This window comes from Theropithecus gelada, chromosome 10 (genome assembly GCF_003255815.1).
Source record: "Theropithecus gelada isolate Dixy chromosome 10, Tgel_1.0, whole genome shotgun sequence".
NCBI lineage: Eukaryota > Metazoa > Chordata > Mammalia > Primates > Cercopithecidae > Theropithecus > Theropithecus gelada.
In genome coordinates, this window is record NC_037678.1 from 20,173,193 (window position 1) to 20,198,147 (window position 24,955).

The window sequence follows — 24,955 nt, forward strand, 5'->3', positions numbered from 1 at the left end:
AAAAAAAAAAAAAAAAAAAAACTGGCGGGGCGCGGTGGCTCAACGCCTGTAACCCTAACACTTTGGGAAGCCGAGGCGGGAGGATCATTTGAGGTCAGGAGTTCGAGACCAGCCTGGCCAACGTGGTGAAACCCCGTCTCTACAAAACACACACACACACACACACACACACACACAAACACACGGCCGGATGTGGTGGGCGCCTGTAGTCCCAGCCATTCGGGAGGCTGAGGCAGGACAATTGCTTGAACTCAGCGATTGAACTCGGGAGGCGGAGGTTCCAGTGAGCCAAGATCGCGCCACTGCACTCCAGCCTGGGTGACAGAACAAGACCTTGTCTCAGAAAAAAACAAAAAAAGAAAAAGCAGCAGCCTTGATTTGAGAGGGAGGCCCCAGTGGGGCTTGAGATCGGGACTACGGAAGGCAGGGGGTGGAAGCAAGAAAAGGCAGGCCCATGGGAAAAGGGAATTAAGGGCGTAGGATTTGGAAGAGCGGTTTGGAGGATGTGGGCCTGAAATGAAAGGGGGGACTAAGGGAATAGGGAAGCGGGGCTCTCAGGCGGCGAGCCTGAGGGCACAGGGGCTCTCCGAAATGAGAGGCCAATGGGAGGGAGCTGGGCTCTTGGAAGGCGGTGTCGAAGGGAGCGAGGCACTGGCACTGAGCGAGGCACTGTAGAGTAAAGGAGACGCGAGCTGAGTGCGGCGGGGGTCCGGCGGGTGACGTAGAACATCTCACCTGTTTTCGGCGTCGCGGTTTCAGCCTCTGTATCCGGTCAGCTCCGGGAACTGCCCCCGGCGCGCCTGCGGCTCCCGGGAACCCCGGAAACCCCTAGCCCGGCGCTCCAGCCGCTGCCTTGACAACGGCGTCGGACGCCGCGGTGCCCGCGGGGAGGAGCAGGAAGCGCGCCACGACGAGGGGGCGGTCCCGGAAGTGCGTCAGTCTTACCTTCGCGGCCGCAACTCGCTCGGCTGCCGCCATTTTGCGAGCTCGTCGTACTGTTCGAGCGGGGAGGCTGTCTTGAGGCGGCACTCCTCACCGACACCGAGGCGGACTGGCAGCCCTCAGCGTCGCAGTCATGCCGGCCGGACCCGTGCAGGCGGTGCCCCCGCCGCCGCCCGTGGCCACCGAGCCCAAACAGGTACCTCTCCCCCGCCGCTCAACCTGCAGCCGGAGCGTGGGCCTGGGCGCTACTTACTTGAGCGGGAATAAGCGGCCGCTATGAAGGGCTTGGAGGGACTGCAAGTCCCAGGAGGCTGCGCGCTTCCCGCGCTATGGTGGTGGTTCTGGTAACGAAACCAGCTGCCCTGAACGGGGTTCTCAAAGTGGTCCGCGGAGCAGCCGCGTCGGCACGAGCCGAGAGCTTAGAAATGTGGAGTCTCCGCCCTAGACCTTTAAAATAGGGATCTTACATTTGAACAAAATCCTAAGGTGATTGATTTGTAAGTGTGAGAGGCGCTGATCCAGCCCATCCTGTGATCTTCTGTGGCAGTTGGGACCACCGGCCCCAGCCTTTCCCCAGTAATGCCCAATTTCCCAGCCTGGGCGGTACATCTTTGGATGTTAATTCTCAGCATCTATTTCGGTGTCTGCCCCAAGCCAGACACCGTGCCACGCTCCCACGTTACCGGAATGAATGGGGCACGGGGAGCTCACAGGCTAACGAGAAGACAGATACACGAGAATGCTCACCAAATGTTTATTGTTCCGATGGCCGTCAATGATACAGTGTCAGCCCGCCCTTAATAAACCTCTCGAATCTCAAATGTGTATAAACCATTGTAGTACGGTGTGATATGCCCTGTGATAGAAGTTTCAGGTACAAATCTAATCAACATTGCTTGCTGGAGTAGAAGGGATATTAAGGTAGAGAAGCCCACGGGAGTGAGAGGTAAATTTCTTTTAGAAGAAGGAATAGGAGTTTGCCAGGCAGGTGACTAGGGAAGGGAAATAACATCCTTTATTCATCCAGCAAATATTTATTGAGCATATATGCTGATCATTGCTTTGGGTTCGGAATGAGGGGGACATGACTGAAGAAGCCATGCCTTTTCCACAGATATTTAAGTACCTGTGTGTCCCTGGCATTTTCCCAGGCGTTGGGAGAAAATAAGGTAATGGCCAGATAATATGCACAAAGACACTGAGTTAAGAATCAAACGGTGTCTCTGATCAAGAGTAAATGAACAAGTGTTGAAGCATAGAGCGTAGTGGCAGGAGATGCGATTCTTTCTTAGGATTTGAACTTTTCCTTGTAGACAATGGGAAGAAAAGGGAGAGTTTTAAGCCAAATAGTGACATTTGTGTTTCAGAAATTCAGGTAGGCAGGCATGTGGAGAGTCACTACGAGGAGGGGAGGCCAGTCACGCTATTCCAAGGGGCTGAAGGCCTGGCCTAGATTAGGGCAGAGGGGTGGGCAGGCTTTCCAGCCAGAGTGGTGTGTTAGAATTCTGGTTCTGCCAGTTGGACATTAAGCTCTCCATCTCTCAGTTTTGTCATCTGTAATGTGGAGATATTAAGAGTACTTGGCAGGCCCAGTGGCTCACGCCTGTAATTCCAGCACTTTGGGAGGCCGAGGCAGACAGATCACTTGAGGTCAGGAGTTTGAGACCAGCCTGGCCAACATGGCAAAACCCTGTCTCTACTAAAAGTAAAAAATTAGCCAGGTGTGGTGCATGTTTGTAATCCCCACTATTCAGGAGAGAATTACTTGAACCTGGGAAGCGGAGGTTGCAGTGAGCCAAGATCATGCCACTGCACTCCAGCCTGGGCGACAGCAAGAGAGAGTCTCAAAAAAAAAAGAGTACTTAATCTTATAGGCTTCTTATAAGGATTATAAGAATTAGTATATTTAAAGTGCTTGGGAAAAATACCTGGAATCTACTCAGTGCTTGATAAAAGTGTTTTTTAAGAGACCGGGTGTCGTTCTGTCACCCACGCTGGAATGCAGTGGTGCAGTCGTAGCTTACTGAAGCCTTGAATTCCTGGGCTCAAGCAATCCTCCTACCTCAGCCTCCTGACTCACCGGGATTATAGGTGCAAGCCATTGTGCCCAACTTGATAAATGTTATCATCATTGAGTGTGGAAGCTGAGGAAGAGAGAGGAGCCCCAACTTTGTGGCATGGACGACTGAGTAGCTATTCCTGAGGAAAGAGGTTAGAGATGAAAGTGCCCAGTAGTTAGCTGGACCCGAAGCTGTTCAGTACGCAAGAGTGTTCTGGGACATCAGTTTGGGCCAGATTGTATAGAGGCGGGAGGGGAAGTGGAGGACACTGTCAAAACTGAGAAGAGAACCAAGAACAGAATTGGGCGGTGGGAGCGGGGATCTCCAACTTCACAGAGCAGGAGGTGAAACAGGCCAGGAAGGAAACTTGGATGGAATGGTGAGCAAGATGGGAAGACAGGTAAGAATGGGGTCTAGGAGTTGAGAGTTTTTGTGAAGGAGTGGTCACCATTCACACCCAGATAATGGCTGTGGGCAGTCGTTTTTGACTTTGTCAAGAGCACTTAAAATGAATGGGGACCAAATGGGAGGCAGGGAAGTGGGATCAGCAAACTGAAGAGAACTCAGGATGTTAAGCTGCCAGAGGATGGGGTGGGAGAAGGCAGCGGCAGAAAGGAACATGGAGGCAGAGGAGAAACTTCATTTTTCTAAGATAAGAGATTTGACCCTTTGTTTACTAAGGGGAAGAAGCTGCTGGAGAAAAAATATTGGTACTTATGGCATAGTTAATGCTGAACATTCCAGTGGAATTTCACAAAACACCTGAGCATTGAATGTTGGTTGACAGTGGAGTAGAGGCAAAGAGCGACGGCATCCAGGGCAGAAGAATTTGTCAGCAAATAGTTTCCCATTTCTTTATTCAGCAAACAATCATTAAAAATTACATGCCAAGCCCATCGCTGGGTGCGTGGAGTCCAGACATGGCCTGGATTCTGGAACATGGTTTCTCAGAATGTAGTCGGAGTCCCTGCATCTGAATCACCTGGGCATTTGGTAAAAATGCAGATTCCTGGTGTCACTGAGACAGTCCAACTAGAGAGGAGCCAGGGAAGCTGCTGTTTTCCCTGGGTCCCCAGGAGCAGCCCCCGCAGGTGCACTGAACTTAAGAGAACTGCTTTTCTGAAGCAGAGGGTTCTAACCTGAGGGAAGTCTGTGAGTGAAAGTCTACTCTGAATGATATCCTAGAGGAGTGTAATAGTGGAGAACCTGCTCTGAACCAGGGACTTTAAAACTTTATTTATTTTCCTGTTTTCACAGCCCACAGAAGAAGAAGCATCTTCAAAGGAGGATTCTGCACCTTCTAAGCCAGTTGTGGGGATTATTTACCCTCCTCCAGAGGTCAGAAATATTGTTGACAAGACTGCCAGCTTTGTGGCCAGGTAACAGAGCTACCTGGGTGGGTCAGAGGTGGGTTTCAGCATGAAGAGATTTCAGCACTGAATCAGCACAAAAGTTTTTAAAGAGATGTTGTTGGCTTGGGCCTTTTAGTTCATAAAAAACCACAGCATGGCATTGGGGTAGGCAATAGGTAGGACTGGTGTCCCTGACACAGCATAGCAATAGCCAAAGTGAGGATCACACTTAGCCCTGCAGTCACCAGGAGCCTCTGCTTCCAAAACTGGCCTGAGGAAATGCCCGGAAAGCTGCTTTGTCACAGATGATGTGTGTCTGTACCTGAGCTGCTGGCCTGAGGAAGATAAAAAGGGGAGTTTATTATTCTCATTGTGCAAACACCACATTCCAAGAGCCTCAAATGACTCATCTGCAAAATGGAACAAAATGCCATCTCAGAGTTGTGAGGCAGGAGCGAGGTCATGGGGCTACATGCAGTTCAGTTCCACGCAGGTGCTAGCTGTCTCCTCAGATGGAATGGGAATTGCTCCAAGTTTCTCCTATGTCTCCCCATAGTTCCGTGCAGGTGCTAGCTGGCTTCTCAGATGGAATGGGTGTTAGTCAGAGATCCTCTCTCTTCCTATACTTCCATGCAGGTGCTAGCTGTCTCCTCAGATGGAATGGGAATTGCTCAGAGTTCCTCCTGTCTCTCGTACTTACCCTCACGTCCTTAGATGGAATTTTCTGATGGCCCCTTGACTCCAAAGGTCAATACATCCTCTAGGGTATTTAAGGTATTCCTTTGGCAGCCCTCAGGTCGTGTCCAGCCTACAGATGTTTTGTTTGTCCTCACAGTAAGTTTTTCAAAACTCAATTTGTTGCTAGTATTTAAAAATGAGGAGGCCAGGTGCTGTGGCTCTTGTCTGTAATCTGTAATCCTACCACTTTGGGAGCCCAAAATGGGAAGATAACTTGAGCTCAGGAGTTTGAGACCAGCCTGGGCAACATAGCAAGACCCCGTCTACAAAAAAAAAAGTTACCTGGCTGTGGTGGTATGGGCCTGTGGTCCCAGCTACTCAGGAGGCTGAGGTAAGAGGATCAATTGGGCCTGGAAGGTTGAGGCTGTAGTGAGCTATGCACTCCATCCTGGGTGACAGTGAGACCCTGTCTCAAACCAAAACAAGTAAAAATGAGATTTCACAATCAGTCTGGATTTCTGGACGGCTCCTTAGTGTGTGGAAGCAGGCTCAATCAGTGTGTGTTCTCCAGGGATCACGTCACTCCCCTGAGGCAGTGTCTCAGTCAGTATACATCATTTAACGGATGTTCCTTCCTTTCCCAACCTAATAAAATTGAAGATTACTTAGGTTAGACTTTTTTTTTTTTTTTTTTTTAAATGACACGGAGTCTCGCTCTGTTGCCAGGCTGGAGTGCGGTGGTGCAATCTCAACTCACTGCAACCTCCGCCTCTTGGGTTCAAGTGATTCTCCTGCCTCAGCCTCCCGAGTAGCTGGGACAACAGGCGTGCACCACCACGCCCGGGTAATTTTTGTATTTTTGGTAGAGATGTGGTTTCACCATGTTGGCCAGGCTGGTCTCAATCTCTTGACTACATGATCCCCCCACCTGGGCCTCCCAGAGTGCTGGGATTACAGGCATGAGCCATGGCGCCAGCCTACTTTTGTTAGATTTTCATTGCGTCAGCTCTACAGATTCATCTCATTACATTTCAAGGGCTTTGATTACCTTGAGTATTAGGTTGAAAGCTGCTCTGTGCTTGATTGAACGTTATGATGATGATTGGGTCATGTCAGATTTAGACTGTTTGTTGTGTTTAAGATAAATGTTTAATGGCTCTTAGCCGTGTTCATGCTTCCCCTTTTCCCCTGATATTTTAAAAACAGAATATACAGAAAAGGGGAGTTGGGTGAAGAATCACCATATTCTTGTTACCAGAATAGTGTCTACCAGCTGTTTTCAGTTTTTTCTGTTTCCTTCTGTCCTTGGCATCTTTTTTTAGATCCTTGTAATATTAGCAAAGATACTTTCACATTCAAGTCTGTGTTGTAAGCATTTTTCCATTGTGCTCCATGGTCTTCATAATGCCCTGTGATCCTTTATCAAGAGGATGCATCATGTAGAGGTGAAATACTTTCCTTGACTTGGCCACCATTTCTGTATTTTCCTTAGAGGAGGAGGTTTCCAACATTTCTTTTTTAGAGACAGAGTCTCGTTCTGACATGCAGGCTGGAGTGCAGTGGCACGATTATAGCTCACTGCAACCTCGAACTCCTGGGCTCAAGTTATCCTACCACCTCAGCTTCCTGAGTAGCTAGGACTACAGGTGCCTGCTACCACACCTAGCTAATTTTTTATTTTTTTAGTTTTTCTGTAAAGATGGGGTCTTTCTATGTGGCTCAGGTTGGTCGTGAACGCCTGGCCTCAAGTAATCCTCATGTCTCAGCCACCCAGAGTGCTGGGATTATAGGCATGACCACTGCACCTGGCCTGTTCCCAACATTTCATTTTGGCAAAGTAAGCTGTGGGGAAATCTCTGAGCATTTTCTTTCCCTTTTAGATTGTTTCCTTAGAAGAAAATTCTGTGTGGCTCATTATTGGCTAAAAGAGCATCTTTGAAAGATTTCTTAAACATTTTGCCAAGTAGCTTTCCAATAATTTTGTGCCATCCTTTGCTGCTAAAGAAATGAGTGTGTCCAAGGTCCCTTTAAATGTATATGACCAGGTTAGGTGGCTCACACCTGTAATCCCAGCACTTTGGGAGGCCAGGGTGGAAGGATCGCGTGAACCCAGGACTTGGAGACCAGCCTAGGCAACATAGTGAGACCCATCTCTACAAAAAAATTAAAAAGTTAGCTGGGCGTGGTGGCGCATACCTGTAGTTCTAGCCCCTTGGGAGGATCACTTGAGCCTGAGAGGTCAAGGCTATGATCATGCCAGTGTACTCCAGCCTGGGGCGATAGAGCAAGACCCTGTCTCAAAAAAAAAAAAAAAAAAAAAAAAAGGAAAGAAAAAAATCCAAAACCATGCACATCCCTAGATTGATTTTTAGCTATGGTGATTGCTTTTGTAGGCATTTCTGAAATCTGTGAGCCAGTGTGGTGGCTTACACCTGTAATCCCAGCACTTCGAGAAACTGAGGCGGGCAGATCACCTGAGGTCAGGAGTTCGAGACCAGCCTGGCCAACATAGTGAAACCTTGTCCCTACTAAAAATACAAAAAACTAGCTGGGTGTGGTGGCGGGTGCCTGTAGTCTCAACTACTTGGAAGACTGAGGCAGGAGAATTACCTCAACCCGGGAGGCAGAGGTTATAGTGAGCCAAGATGGTGCCACTACACTCCAGCCTGGGTGACAGAATGAGACTCCGCCTCAAAATTAAATAAAGTCTGTGAACTTATGGTTTACATTGCAACAAAGAGACCAATATCCGAGTTAAAGCAGACATGCAGAACTCTGTGTTCACTTCTCCTAGGTTCATGTGTATTTATGGAGCATGCAGTAGAAATCTACAACTGAGCAGTTTTCCAAAAGTTTTTTCACTAGGTTAGGCCTTTCGTTTCCTGCATGTTCCTGCAAGAAACTGAAGTGGAAATTACCCTTAAAAAGTCCCAGCAGCTGGGTTGAGTCAGAATCATGTTTTTTTCTGTTGAAATCTATTCCTTCTGGTGGAGAGTATGATTCTAAAATTAACGTTAAGCTAATTTAAAGCAACAGAATAGTTTGGAATGAACGTGCCAAGCCTTCTCATTGTTTTATCTTTCAGATTGTTCCCAGATGGGGTAAAGTTATGGCCTAGGTAGTGGTACAAGAGACAACCAGGCCCCCCTTTTCCAGGAGCCCTTTGTCTGCCCGAGGCATTTGCTGGGTATAGTGGCCTAGTTGAGCAGGGTTTAAGTGGGCATTCACCTTCATTCTTATGTGTGGTTTGCATTATTTAAGGAGTAGGGAGAATTTTTTTTCCAAAGCATGAGGTTCCAGTTAGACTAATGTACTGTCAAATTGAGACCTCATGATGTTAGTCACACGGCAGGGTATGACCAGGACTTGCTGAGGAGCCAGGCTGGGTGTTGATCACTAGTGTGGCACATATTGCTGTACTGCTTGATCTGGGGTACAGTACTGCGTCTCTCTTAAAATTAAAAAAACCCTTTTTTTTTTAAGAGATGAAATTTCATTTTGTTGTCCAGGCTTGGATATGATCTTCTGGACTCAAGTGATCCTCTCGCCTCAGCCTCCTGAGTAGCTGGGACTACAAGTGTGTGCCACTGTGCCAGGCTCCCACCCCCTCTTAAACTCACAGGCCAGGGATGTGAAAGTCAGAAGAGAGTGGAGCCGGCTGGCTGGCACCAGATAGATGCTGGGGCCATGCCTTGGTGTGTTTGGGGCAGTTCTAAGTACAAGGTTCTCACCAGAGGAGCAATGGAAGGCCCCACAGACGATGTTTATGGAACAACTCCTAGCCCCTTGCATTTGCAGGCTACTGTATGATTTGAAAAGACTTTAAGGGCTGGGTTCAGTGGCTCACGCCTATAATCCTATCACTTTGGGAGGCCAAGGCGGGTGTATCACTTGAGCGCAGGAGTTCGAGACCAGCCCGAGCAACATGGCGAAACGCCATCTCTACAAAATGTAAAACAGATTAGCCGGGCATGGTGGTGCATGCCTGTAGTCCCAGCTGCTCAGGAGGGTGAGGTGGGAGGATCCCTTGAGCCCAGGAGGTGGAGGTTGCAGTGAGCTGAGATTGTACTACTGCACTCCAGCCTGGGTGACAGAGTGAGACCCTGTCTCTGAAACAAAAAGAAGACTTTGGCATCTCCTCAATAATGTTTTAAGGTAGAAAGGGAAACTGGTGTTAGCTGCTTTTTACACATGGGGAAATGGAATCAAAGAGTAGTTTGGTAACTTGCTCTGGGTCAGAGTGAGTCAGTAGTGAACCTGCAACTTGAATGTGTTCATATCTTGTGTCTTTAAGGTCCGTGTATTTTCTTACTGACACAGGTGTTGAAGTATTACTGTTGGGACATTTTAAAAATCAGGGTTCCCTAAATATCATTACAGGGACATTTTTTCATTATCCTGAGGTTTTGAAGGCTTGCTGGGGACATGGGGCATATCTGGGGAACCATCCCAAGTACAGACAGTGGTTGGAGACCTCCCTGCTGATCTTACCACACCCCTGTCATCTGAAGGTGCCTTATACAGCTGTACGAGGCTGGGTCCTTGCTGAGCATGTTTCCTGTGTGGGCCTCACCAGTATAATTGGGGTGGTTTTAGGCAGTACTTGGACAAGGCATTAAACCAACTAATTTGTTTTGGTTTTGTTTTTGTTTCTTAAAACAAAAACAAAAGACAGGGTCTCACTCTGTTTTCCAGGCTGGAGTACAGTGACACGGTTCTAGCTCACTGCAGCCTCAGACTCCTGGGCACAAGTGATCCTCCCACCTCAGCCTCCTGAGTAGCTGGGACTAGAGGCACAAGCCACCATGCCCAGCTAATTTATTTTTAAAATTGTTTGTAGAGTTAGGGTCTTTTCTTGTTGCCCAGGCTCAAATCAACTAAATTTTCATGTCTTTCAGTCTTTCTCATTACTCAGAGGACAAAGTCTAGGTTTGGTGTTCACGTACCTTTTACACCTCTCCAGCACTTGCTACCCCTTTGAACTAAGAGAACTAGTCTCAGCAAACTTCCAGCTAAACTTTGACAGTGTTACTTTGTTTTCATCATATTCACTTAAAATAAATGAGCGATAGCCTAGGTGGTTTTGGAAATGGCAGAACTGGAAAAGGAGGTAAGGAATGACTGGGTTCAGGGAGACCCCGTGGTAGAAGTGGCCTGGTTCGAGCTGAATGAGGCACATGGCACTGATCGCCAATGCCAGGAGGCTGGAGGAGGACATCTGCTGTGCTGAGGGCTGGACTGGTTTGAGCAGTGGGTGGTGGCAAAAAGGACGTTCCAATGGGCAGTGTCCTAGATCTCAGCAGGCACAAGGGATGTGGTGTTTATTCTTGCTGTTTTTTCTCCCTCTAGAAATGGGCCTGAATTTGAAGCTAGGATCCGACAGAACGAGATCAACAACCCCAAGTTCAACTTTCTGAACCCCAATGACCCTTACCATGCCTATTACCGCCACAAGGTCAGCGAGTTCAAGGAGGGGAAGGCTCAGGAGCCGTCAGCTGCTATCCCCAAAGTCATGCAGCAGCAGCAGCAGGCCACCCAGCAGCAGCTGCCCCAGAAGGTTTGGAGCCCAGTGCCCCCTTCACTTACGCAGGGCTTGAGAGGGAAGCAGGGATAGGGAGGGGGTACACAAATAACTCTAAACCTCACAACCACCCAGGGAGAGAAGTAAGGTTGTTATCCCTATCTCTCAGAGGCAGACTGAGACCCAGACAGCAAAGTACTGATGTTAGTTGGCATTTCCCAAGCACTGCTTGTCAGACTCTGTGCTTATAACTTCAGGAGTCTTGTCTCATAGACCCCTCACAGAGGCTGTATGAGGAATCTGAGAGTCGGGGGAAGTGTGATTTATTCAAGGCCTTGCTCAGGGTGTGAGGGCAGTGCCATGATGGGTGAAGGACTTCCTACTTGGCTGTGCTGAAGGATGCAGTGTGGCCTGTGGGCTCCTCCTTATGCTCTCACTTCCCTTCTGTCTCTTCTTCCCAGGACCCTTCTATCTGGCCTCCCCTAATACCACTTCCCTGTACTGAGGCCCAGCACTAGGGACTATTAGGGTTATGAATGAAGAGAGAGGCTGACATGTTATTCCTCCTGTCCAGACCTGCCTTCTCTACTCCTGAACCATGGTGGAAAAGGCAGCTCCTCCTTTTGCAGTGGGATATAAAGGTTGAGGTCAGGTTCTAAGACCTTACATTGTAGTGTACTACTCCTAGAGCCTCAGGCTACCTCAGTTTCTTCATCTATAAAGAGGATTCACAGTACCTGTTCTACCTCACGATTCATGCGAAGGTCATGGAAACATTTTGTACAGTGGGGTTTTCTGCACACACGTAGGCCTTCTGCACTTCCGTCCCTCTGGGATGGGATTTAATAAGCCATATTCCTGTTGGATCTTCTGTCACCCAGTTTTGGCCCTCAATTTCAAGGCAGGAGCAGAGGTACAGAGGGGAATGGTTCTCACTCAGAGCCATTCAGGGAGTTGAGGCCATAGTTGGCTGAGAAATCAGTGCTCTTGTGATTTAGAATTCTCTCACACCAAGTGCTAGTGGTGTGTGCATAATTAACAAGTCTAGAGGTTCACAGCATCCTGTTGAGGGGTATACCCATGTCCCTTCCCCTCCCCTGGAGCCTGTTCACTCCTATGCCGCTTCCTTCATACTCCCTTTGCATCTTAGGTCCAAGCCCAAGTAATCCAAGAGACCATCGTGCCCAAAGAGCCTCCTCCTGAGTTTGAGTTTATTGCTGATCCCCCCTCCATCTCAGCCTTCGACCTGGATGTGGTGAAGCTGACGGCTCAGTTTGTGGCCAGGAATGGGCGCCAGTTTCTGACCCAGCTGATGCAGAAAGAGCAGCGCAACTACCAGTTTGACTTTCTCCGCCCACAGCACAGCCTCTTTAACTACTTCACGAAGCTAGTGGAGCAGTACACCAAGGTGCCTGGGTAGGATGGGGCTGGGGTCCTGGGCCCAGGAAAGGAAAACATCTTACCCTTGGAAGCACTGTGTCCACTCACTGTCTGCAAGGACATCGCTTCTCCATGGGGCCTCTGAGCACATGTTTTGAATCCCAGTTTAATGTAAAACCTTGATTTCTATTCAGTTATTTCTTTCAGTGCAACACAGACTGCTTGTTTCTAAACAGAAGGGAAGTACATGCTTGCTAACTACCATTAGGCGATTGCCTGCTATGTGACAAGGCCAAGTGGTGCTTGCTGCTTTTAAGTACATTTCCATTTTCAGTTGCCTAGTAAGGCCCTGAGAAGAAGTCAGCCTTTAACAGTTGCCTCCTTTCACCTAATTTAGTCCTCACAAGAAGCCATGAGGTGTTTTCTCCCCATCTTTCAGAAGCAGAAATGGGCTCAGAAAGGTGAAGTCACGTACTCAAGGTTTGTCAGTCAGTAAGTAGCTATGCTGAGGTTTAAACCACATTTGACCCTAAAACTTTGGTTCTTCAGCTTATAAAGTGCCTTAAATTGGAAATAGCATTTAAATAGGCGTTGAGAGACGCGTTGATGTGATACAAGTCAGTATAACTAACATCACTAAGAAATTATGTGTGCAGCATCTTCTCATTTAATCTCCAGTAGCCTATAAGGTAGCCACTCTTATTATGTTCACTTTACAGAAAAGAAAACAGGTGCAGTGAGGTTAACATGGCCAGGGTCACATAGCTAGGTGGTGGCAGGGCTGGGGCTTGAGCTCTGGCATTTTTACTCCAGACCCTAAGAGCTCAGTTATCATGTGACAGAGCTGCAATCAAGAATCTAGACAAGTCAGTTCTGGCATTTAAAATAATTAGATTATTAATGTATTGCAAAGTGTACTGGTATAGCTTTGCCTGTGGCACATTTTTCTTGCTACACATATCATGGAGGTTGTTTTCCTTCTGTTTTCAGTGGGATGGTCTGTTCATCTGTTCTTCATATCCAGAAACAACACCTCAAAGATCTGACTTGAAAGGACTTGAGAATTTCCTAACTTCACTCACTTTTAAATACATAATTAGAAAGAATTGTAAAAATGTGTGTGTTTAAAAAATGACCAAATCCAGAAGCTAGTATGGTAGCTTAAATAACGATCATTGAAGGCCCAAGGCCAAAGAGTTACTATAAATATGCAATATCAATTTTAAAGGAGCCCTGGATTAATTTTTGCCAGTGGACTGCTTCCAGGGTTAAAGGTCCCAGATCACTTTTTATTCTGTTACTTTCCTGTTTTTTCTTCTTCAGAACTTGGGTATTGGCATTTACCACTGTAACTTGAGGGTACTGGTGTCTGATTCTAGCCATGGAAGACTGAGCAGATAGATTCTTGGGGTAAAGGTATAAGGAGGGACTGGGATAGGGCTGAGCCACTTTGCCAGTGGCAGTAGAAGCTTTTTGGGCCCTTTAGAACAAAGGCAACATTTGTTCTTTCAGTAAATATTCATTGTCAGACATTATTCAGGGGACTGGAGATGTAATCGTGAACAGAAGAGAAATCCCTGTCTTGGTGGAGTTTCTAGTCTAGTGAGGAGGAGTCAGATGCATTGTTAGTGTCTGTCACATGGTGCTAAATGCTATGGAGAGAAAGAAAGCAGGGGGCAGAAATAGAGGGAGGTGGGGCAGGTAGACTGCGGTTCTGAATAGGATAGTCAGGGGAGACCTGTGCAGTGTTTTTGAAAGGATAAGAGCAGGTCAGTCTCATGAAAGCAGCCATCTCGTACTGACCATGTTCTGGGTAATCTGCTAGTGCTTTGCATGCTTTCCTGCTAATCCTTGAAGCAGCCTTTTTAAGTTCATGGTGCCAACTTTGAGTGGTGGTGCCATTATTTTGGAGAAGGAAATCAAGTTACTGAGGTGACATAACTTGCCCAAAGTCCCACAGCCAAGTGGAGCTGGGATTGGGACACAGAATCCCATGCTTCTTCATCTCCTGTGCTTTATCACAGGCCCAGGAAAGCTGCCTCTTTGTACCGCATTGTAAAGCACTGACAGTTGCTTTAACTCTTCTGTGTTTCAGATCTTGATTCCACCCAAAGGTTTATTTTCAAAGCTCAAGAAAGAGGCTGAAAACCCCCGAGAAGTTTTGGATCAGGTAAACTGAATAGGATTTCTTGCAATCAGTTACTGATGTTGGGTTCTGTTTTATGTTTGAAAACAGTCCCTGAGGCAGGACCTTGTTATGTTCCGGTCACAGGAATGGTGGGAGAAAAGGCTTTGTTAGATACAAAGGCCAAAGAAACCTGGAGTCCGGATGCTTCCCAACATACCACAAGTTTCTGCTTTGCTCTCAGCCTCAATATGTCTCCCTCTTTTCCAGTCTAACTAGAAGGCAGAAGGCCAGCTGCCAAGCAGATCAGAGGATGGAGGTTTCATTCTATCCGAACTCTGCGCCTGGGTGGAACCCGGTGCAAATGCCGTAGTTTGGAACCATACTTCCATTCTGTTTTGAAGGAGGCGCTGGCTTTGATGAAAGCCCTGGAGGTGGTAGCCTCATCAGGAGCAGACCCTGCTTCAGCTTAGCACCGAGCTGTTTCCCATCTCTGTAGGTGTGTTACCGAGTGGAATGGGCCAAATTCCAGGAACGTGAGAGGAAGAAGGAAGAAGAGGAGAAGGAGAAGGAGCGGGTGGCCTATGCTCAGATTGACTGGCATGATTTTGTGGTGGTGGAAACAGTGGACTTCCAACCCAATGAGCAAGGTAGGTCTGTGAGGAGTGACTCCAGATGGCGAGCCACGAACTCTGAGACTTCCCAGGAGGCCTTGTGCAAGCATTCCTAGAGAGCAGCAGAATCTCTCAGAGGGCTTTATCAGTGTGTGTTTCTTCCCTGCTCCCAAAAGACTTTGGTTCTACCGCTTTGCCCAAGTTAGATTCAGTAGCTACTTGCCAGACCCTAGATGGGCCTCTGAAGATAGCTGGAGAGAAAACAGACATAGCCTCAGCCCTTGGGAAGCTCAGACAGGGCAAATAGATGGGTCTTTGATAAGGAATACCTTTGCCTCTGGCTCACCCTCTAGGGAACTTCCCTCCCCCCACCACGCCGGAGGAGCTGGGGGCCCGAATCCTCATTCAGGAGCGCTATGAGAAGTTTGGGGAGAGTGAGGAAGTTGAGATGGAGGTCGAGTCTGATGAGGAGGATGACAAACAGGAGAAGGCAGAGGAACCTCCTTCCCAGCTGGACCAGGACACCCAAGTACAAGACATGGATGAGGTAAGCTGCTGGGCGGGCCTGCGGGATGACCTTTTCTCCTGACGCCCCAGGAGATCGAAGTGCTCTCCACCAGTCAGTCCAGCTCCCTGGTGAGCCTTGAAAGGAGGCGTGGGTCCTGAAAAAGGCCATACAGCTGCCCAAGCCCAGGCAGTACAGAGCCTCTTTCCAGCTCCGGCAACAAAGATTCATTCATAGGCAAGGATCTAAAAGCTGTGCTGACCTGTTCTGTGGCCTTCTTCCTGGCCCGGACACTCTGCTCTCACTGCCTCGTGCCAGCCCTCAGTTAGGGAACTCACTGCATTACCCTATTCTGTTTTGAGCTCTCAGCTGGGCTCCAAGCTCCCAGAGCTTTTCTAAATGTAGCCCACACTTCCTTTCAGGCATCCCTACCCCCTTCAAGCCAGGCCCTCCAAGCAGGCATGGAGTCTCCAGAACCAGACTGTTCTCCCCCTCTCGGAAAGAATTTGTGCACAGCCTGAGAAGAAAGGGCCCCTGTCTGTGGGAAATGACTTTTTCTCTCCCTCCCAGCATTGCTGTATGAGCGGCTACCATTGATTGCCCACTTGCCCCCCTCTGCCACTCCCCCAGCACTGCCCCCCCAGCATGTTAAGTGCCCTTGGCCTCTTGGGACTGCCTGGTGCCAGCTGCTGGAAATGCCTGGGAGGAGTGCTAGGAGCATGGCCCCAGCGCTCCCATTCATGCTGTGAGGAAGCAGGTTGGCCTGCTGCCGGCTGGCCCCAGCTGCCCTCGGAGGCTTAGCACATGGATGCTGGCTGGCAGAGGCCAAGGCTGCTTGCCACCCAGAGAGCTGCCAGGCTCAGCTACAGGGATGTGGCCTCAGCCCCTCTTTGAGTCCTGCCATTGCTTTGCTTTTCAGGGTTCAGATGATGAAGAAGAAGGGCAGAAAGTACCCCCACCCCCAGAGACGCCCATGCCTCCACCTCTGCCCCCAACTCCAGACCAAGTCATTGTCCGCAAGGACTATGATCCCAAAGGTAGGGCCTGCTTCCCAACCCTTGGACTGCCCAGGAAGATCCTGTGTGCCCTTGTGTGTTCCTCACACCCGTCTTTCTAGGAGGGCTTGAGGTGCAGCTTATTGTAAAAGCATTGCAAGCCCATCTGTTACAGGTTTCATGGTGGGGAACAGGGCCCAGTCATTTCTGGTGCCCTAGTGCCTTTCACAGTGCCAGGTACAAGAGTGGTACTGAATAGATGCCTTGATGAATGATGCATGAATGAAATACCACCCTCTTAACTCAGGTGGCTGCCCACCAGTGTTCTTACTGAAACATCTGTTTCCTTTTAGCCTCCAAGCCCTTGCCTCCAGCCCCTGCTCCAGATGAGTATCTTGTGTCCCCCATTACTGGTGAGAAGATCCCTGCCAGCAAAATGCAAGAACACATGCGCATTGGACTTCTTGACCCTCGCTGGCTGGAGCAGCGGGATCGCTCCATCCGTGAGAAGCAGAGTGATGACGAGGTGTACGCACCAGGTGAGGTAGGGGTTCCAGGAGAGCCCATGATGATCTCCAAATTACAGTCAACTTCTTCTAAGTAAACATAGAAAGCAACAGTTGAGATCAACAGAAGCTTTTGAGGAGAGTTGTACCCTATGATATTGCAAGAGAACTCCCCACTTTCCAGAGGACTCCCCATAGAAATTCCCCAAAGGCAGACACTGAAGGAGAGGACATGTGCCTGTTAAAATCCCAGAGAAAGCTCTGGCTTTAGCTGGGAGGGCTTCCTGTGGCTGTTTAGAAGGAAAGCACTGATGGCTGGAGTACCCTGAGCTGCTTGGAATGCGTCAGGGACTGTGCCAGAGGTGGGAGACTGCACTTCTAGTTTTGACTCTGCCACTTAGGCCATGTGGCCCTTTCCACACAGTTGCCCTCTCTGACTCACCATCTTATTTAATTTATTTATTTATTTATTTTATGAATGACGGAGTTTTACTCTGTCTCCCAGGCTGAAGTGCAGTGGCGCCATGTTGGCTACTACAACCTCTGCCTCCCACGTTTAAGCAGTTCTCCTGCCTCAGCTTCCCAAGTAGCTGGGATTACAGGCACGCACCACCACACCCAGATAATTTTTGTATTTTCAGTAGAGATGGGGTTTCACCATGTTGGCCATGCTGGTCTCGAATTCCTGACCTCAGGTGTGATCCTCCTGCCTTGGCCTCCAAAGTGCTGGGATTACAAGCATGAGCCACCTTGCCTGGCCTACTGTTCTTTTCTGAGTCAGAGGGGTTGCACAAGCACTGGGTTTGTAGGCTTAGTACTGATTGGGTAGCTTTCCCCGAGCCCAGAGGACAAGAGTGCTGTGTTGGGACCCTGAGTCACCCTCATTCCATGGAACCGGCCTCCTCCCTGCACACCAGAAAAGCTGCTCTCTTATCAGGACACCTGGTTTATTTTCTGTGTCTATCCTCTACCTCTGTTTTGTGACTGTGCAGGTCTGGATATTGAGAGCAGCTTGAAGCAGTTGGCTGAGCGGCGTACTGACATCTTTGGTGTAGAGGAAACAGCCATTGGTAAGAAGATCGGTGAGGAGGAGATCCAGAAGCCAGAGGAAAAGGTGCGGCTAAAGTGGAACCTAGTGTCTTCTCTGCCCCCCGTCTTTCACACTTGGGCTTAGTTCCAGGAGCATTGTGGCTTTGCTTTCACTTGCAGGTGACCTGGGATGGCCACTCAGGCAGCATGGCCCGGACCCAGCAGGCTGCCCAGGCCAACATCACCCTCCAGGAGCAGATTGAGGCCATTCACAAAGCCAAAGGCCTGGTGCCAGAGGATGACACCAAAGAGAAGATTGGCCCCAGCAAGCCCAATGAAATCCCTCAACAGCCACCGCCACCATCTTCAGCCACCAACATCCCCAGCTCGGCCCCACCCATCACTTCAGTGCCCCGACCACCCACAGTAAGCCAGCATCTACCCTGCAGCTGACTTTTTAGAGCTTTGTTCTTGAGGTCGGACAGTGTTGGCTGAGACAGGCAACTGCCTTACAGTGTGGGGTGGGTCAGTTTGAAAGAGAAAGAGCCCTTTAAATGCAAGTGGGAACCTCTAGCTTAATCTGTTTGTGGAGGAGGGTTGGAACAAGGAGGGAGGTGAGAGGCAAATGTGAGAAACCAGTTAGCGTCAGAGAAGGGCTGCAGGGCTTATTGGGTCTGTGAGGACTGCTGGCCTGTCTCCAGGAGATTTAGTCGAGGTCTCAGCTCCTCTCCCTATTTTTTTTTTTTTTCTGAGACAGAGCTTCGCTCTTGTCGCCCAGGCTGGAGTGCAGTGGCACGATCTCGGCTCACCGCAACCTCCGTCTCCCGAGTTCAAGTGATTCTCCTGCCTCAGCCTCCCAAGTAGCTGGGATTACAGGCATGCGTCACCACGCCCAGCTAATTTTGTATTTTTAGTAGAGACAGGGTTTCTCCATGTTGATCAGACTGGTCTCGAACTCCTGACCTCCGGTGATTCGCCCACCTCAGCCTCCCACACTGCTGAGATTGTAGGCATGAGCCACTGTGCCCAGCCAAGGTCTCAGCCTCTTTAGTAACTCTTTCAGTGATTGCCAAAGTAGCTGGTCGAATTTGACCTGCCAAGTCCCAAGCAGAGAGAGTGTCATTCTCAGGCTCTCAGTAGCTCAGTTCCTGTTGGACGCCCAGTGTGAGGCCACAGTTTCTCAGGACGGAGCTGTCTAACCTTCATCCTCAGAGCTGCAGGCAGCCAGTTGCCAACTGTGTATGCCCTTGGAGTCCAACTTTGGCTTCCTGTAACTTGTGGGTCTCTTTCCTGCACAGATGCCACCTCCAGTTCGTACTACAGTTGTCTCTGCAGTACCTGTCATGCCCCGGCCCCCAATGGCATCTGTGGTTCGGCTGCCCCCAGGCTCAGTGATCGCCCCCATGCCGCCCATCATCCACGCGCCCAGAATCAACGTGGTGCCCATGCCTCCCTCGGCCCCTCCTATCATGGCCCCCCGCCCACCCCCTATGATTGTGCCAACAGGTCAGTATCTCTTGCATCACTTTCCACGCCATTAGGTCAGGGACCACAGGCCAAGTACTGTCAACAGAGCTGTGGCTGATGCTAGTGCGAGCTGTTCCAGCGGGGTGTCCAGCCCAGAGGAGAGGCCCTGGCTTCCTGTGTGAAAGATCCGCAACCCTAGAGCTGGGAGCTACCATTCCTGGTAGAAATGGGAGGCTAAAATGATGTAGCCGGTGTCTGCATTCAGGGATCAGGTCCCTAACAGGCTCAGAGGCCTGAGAGTTGCTTGTTGCCTGGCACTAGCTCCATCCGTCAGTCCTGCCCCTCCTGCAGTCCTCTGCTATCCAATCTGGGCAGCCTCCCAGGTCCCCCTGCTGGGGAACCTGCTGGCTGCCAGACTCAGCAGGGAACAGCACTTCACACCTCTGACTAGAGGAAACCTTTGCAACCTCCTCTCTCAACTTCTCATCAGCCCTGAGTCCTGGGCCCATTCTGCCCTCTCATGGGGCTGCTTATTCTTGTCTTTGCAGCCTTTGTGCCTGCTCCACCTGTGGCACCTGTCCCAGCTCCAGCCCCAATGCCCCCTGTTCATCCCCCACCTCCCATGGAAGATGAGCCTACCTCCAAAAAACTGAAGACAGAAGATAGCCTCATGCCAGAGGAGGAGTTCCTGCGCAGAAACAAGGTATGTGATCCCAGAATGCTGCTCAAGTTTCTAGCTGGAGGGTTCAGCCTCGCCCCTGTCGTACACTTCCCAGACTGACCCTATTTTACTCCCAGTCTTGGTTTCTGGGGCGTAGGTCAGCCGCTGGAGGCATCTAAGGGCTTCTGAGCACACCGTGAATGTGGGGTCAAAAATTAGAGGAGCAGAGAGCATTGGTGGTGATGGTGATGGTGGTGGTGGCAGAGGTGGTAACTGTGGTGGTCCCTCTGGTGTAGACTTAACAGGCCAACAGGGAGACCCAGCTGCACGGACAGCACAACTCAGGTGTGAGAGGGACCCTAGACCCCTGGAGGAAATTGTGTGTGGTGTTTTAAAATTCACTGTGGCCTTCCTCCCCAGCTCTAGCCCTTAGGAGGTCTGCCTGTTGGGTGGGATCCTGTTGGGGTCCTGCAATAAGGGGAGGTGGGGACCTTGTCACTGCCAGTCGCTAGAGAAGCTGTCAGGCTGCAGTGAGGATACAGAAACAGCCCCAGCTTCTGCTCCCCCAATGTCTTTGACGAAATTGTTTGTTTGTTTGTTTTTCCCCCGCAACCTCTGCCTCCCGGGTTCAAGTGATTCTTATAACTCAGCCTCCCAAGTAGCTGGGATTACAGGTGTGCATCACACACCCAGCTACTTTTTGTATTTTTAGTATTTTAGTAGAGAGGGGATTTTGCCACGTTGGCCAGGCTTGTCACCTGGCCATAAGTGATCCGCCATCTTGGCCTCCCAAAGTGCTGGGATTATAGGCATGAGCCACCGCGCCCACCCTGTTTGTTTTGTTTTTTAATAATAGTTCCTATTTCTTAAATGCTTAACTCAAGTACCAGGAAAGAGCTAAGTACTTTACAGATACTTCCACTCAATACTCAAAACAGTCATTAATCCTTTCTGATGGATGATGACATTGAGGCTCAGACAGACCTTGTTAGCTGGGAAGCTGAATTGGGAATCCAGGTCTTCTGACCCTGCAGGTCATATTCTTTTCCCTTGGGATGTGCAGAGTATTTTCACCAAAGTTCTTCACTTTAGCTCCAGACTCAGCAGGAGACAAGATAGAGATTGTTTTAAAGAAAAGAAACCTAATCTTGCAAGGGGGTAGTGACTTGTACAACCGTACAAGTGGTATCAGTGGTGAATCAGGCCAGAGTCCAGGAGCCCAGATGCACGGGTGACATTGTCTGGACAGGTCTCGGGATAGCAGAGGATAGTTCTTGATTGGCTCAGGGCTCCCTCGGCATAATGACCACCTCCTGTTTTATAGGGTCCAGTGTCCATCAAAGTCCAGGTGCCCAACATGCAGGATAAGACAGAATGGAAACTGAATGGGCAGGTGCTGGTCTTCACTCTCCCGCTCACGGACCAGGTATGGGTTGCTGCCACAAACTGGCATCGGGTGCATGGGAACCAAGCAGTCAGGGGAAAGCTTCCTCTAGCTGGCCTTACCAAGGAGTTGAATAACTGCTGCTTGATCCCACAGGTCTCTGTCATTAAGGTGAAGATTCATGAAGCCACAGGCATGCCTGCAGGGAAACAGAAGCTACAGTATGAGGTGAGTCAGTTTGTCCACAGGCCTGCCCCTTGGGTCCTGACACCTCTGCTTTCACAGAAGCTAAATCTCTCATGGAAGCCAAAAGGGGAGTGAAGTGGTATCTGGGTGTGGCCATCTGAATCCGTCCTAGAAGTCATGATGGTGGCTGGAAGTGCTGGGGCAGGTGTGCCCAACAATGCAGGGCTCTGGTGGGGTCACAGTAGAGTTTTGTGTGGGATCTGTAAGATTCTTTGCCTCAATGATGGGGCATAGAGATTTAGGGACAAGACTTAGGCATGCTCTGGTGGGTTCCTGATCCAGTGGTTGGGCCATCCCTGCCGGTGCAACCTCAGGCAGCCTGACTTGGAGGTGATAGTGTAACCCCACCTGATGCCAGGTCACACGGAGGTGTTATGTTCTTCCTCTCTGAACTTGAACAAATCCCCGCTGTGGGCCTCAATTATCTCTATACATTGAGGCTGTTGGGCTAAGTGATCCCTAAAGGTCTTGTGATTTCAGAGTCAGTGCTCCATGGAGTTGGTCAGGGCCAACTTTTTGGGGAGTTGAGCTTTTGAGTCAAATGTTGACAAAGGGGAGGAGCGTAATTGGTGGGAAGAAAGGAAACAGTGGGAGGAATGAGAGGCCTCTAATCCCCAACACCTTACCTTCTCGCAAGCTCCTGTATTTGCTCAGTCCAGAGCGCAAACGGACCAGGTGCACAGTTGTAAGGTTGCAGCGGTATGCCCAAGGCTGGGTTGCCCCATGCTAAGGCATGCTCTCTGTTTTCCAGGGTATCTTCATCAAAGATTCCAACTCACTGGCCTACTACAACATGGCCAATGGCGCAGTCATCCACCTGGCCCTCAAGGAGAGAGGCGGGAGGAAGAAGTAGACAAGAGGAACCTGCTGTCAAGTCCCTGCCATTTTGCCTCTCCTGTCTCCCACCCCCTGTCCCAGACCCAGGAGCCCCCCTGAGGCCTTGCCCTGCCTGCATATTTGTTTCCCTCTTATTCAGTTTGGGAATTCAAATTGTTCTGCAGAGGTTCATTCCCCTGACCCTTTCCCCACCTTGGTAAGAGTAGCTGGGCTTTGTAAGCCACTCTCTGGAATCTCTTTGCGTTAGGGTCTTGATTTGAGGACATTCATTTCTTCAAGCAGCCAATTAGCAACTGAGAGCCCAGGGATGTCCTACAGGATAGTTTCATAGTGACAAGTGGCACTTGGCTAATAGAATATGGCTGTTATTGTCATTAATCATTTTGTACCTTGACATGGGTTGTCTAATAAAACTCTTGGACCCTTGTGAAATCAGTTAAATAAGACTTGTCCCTTGGTCACCTGTGCCCTGCCCAGACTCGATGCAGTGGTAACAGTGCAGAGTGCCATGTGGCTTCTCTCTGAGGATTTTTGGGCTTTGTAACTAAATTCTTGCTGCCCTCATACTTTTTATGTATTAGAATCATATTCGTATTGCCCTTTTAAAACATTGGGATCCTGCAGAGGCCTGCCCCTTGTATTTAACAGCAATACAGGAAGCATGGCAGGCACCACGAAAACCAAGGATAGATGGTGCAGTCCCTGTGTCAGTGGGCGGTGGTTTCCTGTCGGCCTGGAATCCCATCACCTGATTGATTGGCTCTGTGGTCCTGGGCAGGTGCCTCATAGGTGTGTGGATATGATGCGGTTTCTTTAAAATGTATTTAACAGATACTTGATTGTACTAAGGTCATGTGCCAAGGGATAAAATTTAAATAATTTACTATTTTAAGCATTTTATCCATTTTAACTCACGTAACCCTCATGTGAGTATTCCTGCTTAACACTTGAGTAAACTGAGGCACAGAGAACATAAGTTGCATGCCCATAGTCACACACTATGAAAGTGAAAAGAGAATGTGTGCAAAACACGTCACAGTCTTGGTTTCTGAGTAAAGGCAGGCTGTTATCTTTAGAATCAAACTATCACAGGGAGATAGGCGATGCTGTGGGTGTTGAGGGAGGAAGGTGAGAGCCTGTTGCTAACAATTTCCTGGTTTTAAAGCTAAGGCTGATTTCATTGGGAAGATCTCACGTGTGTGTAGCCCCTGAGAATTCCCAGTGCCTTTTATTTGCAGTCCTTCCATTTGGCCCTCCTAGCTGCCCCATCAGGTCATCTCCAGGGCTCAGAGGGGTGAGGCCATTTCCCAAGGTCACAGAATCAGCTCTCTAGTCACCAGCCTACCCCTGCCTCTCCCTCTCACCCAGAGTCAGTACCAGTTTTATGGCTTTATTACCAGCTGCTGGGTCCCTCCCATTTTCAACTTGATTGATGGGATGTCACCCCTTATCTTGTCTGACATTTGCCTCTGGCCTGGTTGCTAGAAGTTTGTCCCAGGGGCCAGAGTTGAAATTTGGCTTCCTGAGGTGGGCTTTGTGGTTTGGGTGCCTAAAGTGAGCCCACTGTGGTTGCCCGGCCGTGGCCAACACCAGAAATACCCCTGAGCACCACTGGGTCTCATTCCAAGAAGGAACAGGGTCAGGAGACCTGGGAAGTCTCATACTCCAAGCTCTTCTTTCTTTCTGGGAGCAGTGGGCAGGTCATGGTGTCAGGGCACTCACCCCCACAGACTGGCAAACCCTGCAGAACTTCCGTGGCTGAGGCTGTGACCAGAGGCCAGGAATGCTGTTGGGTGGATTGTGAGTGAATGGGCCCTTTGAGCTGCCCTCTAGAGAGCAAATCGTTTCCTGGAGCTCTGAATGAACATCTGTCCTGGTTTGCTCAGACGCAGAAGCTCCATTGACCATGAGGCCTTGCAAACATCAGTGGCCACAGGCCCAGTATGCTGCCTGGCACTGTACTAGTTTAGGACCTGCAGCATGTAGGTAGCGTCCTGGTGTTTATAATACAAAGCTGCTCTGTGCAGCAGCTTTTCGGATTCTTCTTGCAATCTCCTGAGGATTATCTGCCCCATTTTTAAAATGAGGTGGAATACCCAAGGTCATGTAGCCAGTGAGTGCTCTGGGGACCACACTGTCTGCTGTGTTCCACCAGACCACACTATGAAATAGGAATAAATGTTCCTGTTGCAGGACTGCTGGGAAAATGGGTGGGGTGGCACTTAAGTCACCATAATTTTGAAGACTTGCACACAGAGGGCTCCAGGAATTGTAGACAATAAGGAATTTCAGTTCTACCCACTATTTAAGTACTTGTCATGTACTCTTAGAGGAGGCCAGTAATCAGAACCCTTTTACTTTAATATATTGTATTAGAGAATATATTAAGTGGTTATATTGGGTTATGTTAGGATATATACTTGAATGGAAATACATGTACTATTAGCAATCGTCATATTTCACTTATCCTGTAATTAGACAAGAAAGCATAATATAGCTCTACTCATGGGTACGCATACCAGTGTATAAGATTTTTAGAAGTTTTTTAAAAATAAAAGCAAAATGTAAGATCTTGGAGATACAATCATTACCTCTTACCAGATACGGAGATTTGCTCTTAACTATTCTGCATTGTTACTTTTTTTTTTTTTTT

At 49.2% G+C, this 24,955-nt stretch overlaps 2 protein-coding genes across 2 annotated transcripts in view; one reads left to right on the plus strand and one right to left on the minus strand.

The window, feature by feature from the left end:
- Window positions 1-1,229, minus strand: part of CCDC157 (coiled-coil domain containing 157) — a 19,768-nt gene extending 18,539 nt beyond the window's left edge. The window contains exon 1 of the mRNA XM_025398275.1: window positions 736-1,229. The gene's annotated coding sequence lies outside the window, so the exon portion shown is untranslated. The remainder of the gene's footprint in view (window positions 1-735) is intronic.
- On the plus strand, window positions 921-23,187 carry SF3A1 (splicing factor 3a subunit 1). The gene is made up of 16 exons (XM_025398274.1): window positions 921-1,138; window positions 4,260-4,381; window positions 10,382-10,589; window positions 11,704-11,961; window positions 14,029-14,103; window positions 14,558-14,708; window positions 15,026-15,219; window positions 16,097-16,214; window positions 16,526-16,711; window positions 17,671-17,792; window positions 17,888-18,133; window positions 19,006-19,213; window positions 19,723-19,877; window positions 21,160-21,261; window positions 21,376-21,447; window positions 22,217-23,187. Exons 1-16 carry the CDS (start codon window positions 1,076-1,078, stop codon window positions 22,316-22,318), a joined length of 2,382 nt encoding a protein of 793 aa, XP_025254059.1. The 5' UTR covers window positions 921-1,075; the 3' UTR covers window positions 22,319-23,187.
- The last annotated feature ends 1,768 nt before the right edge of the window (window positions 23,188-24,955 follow it).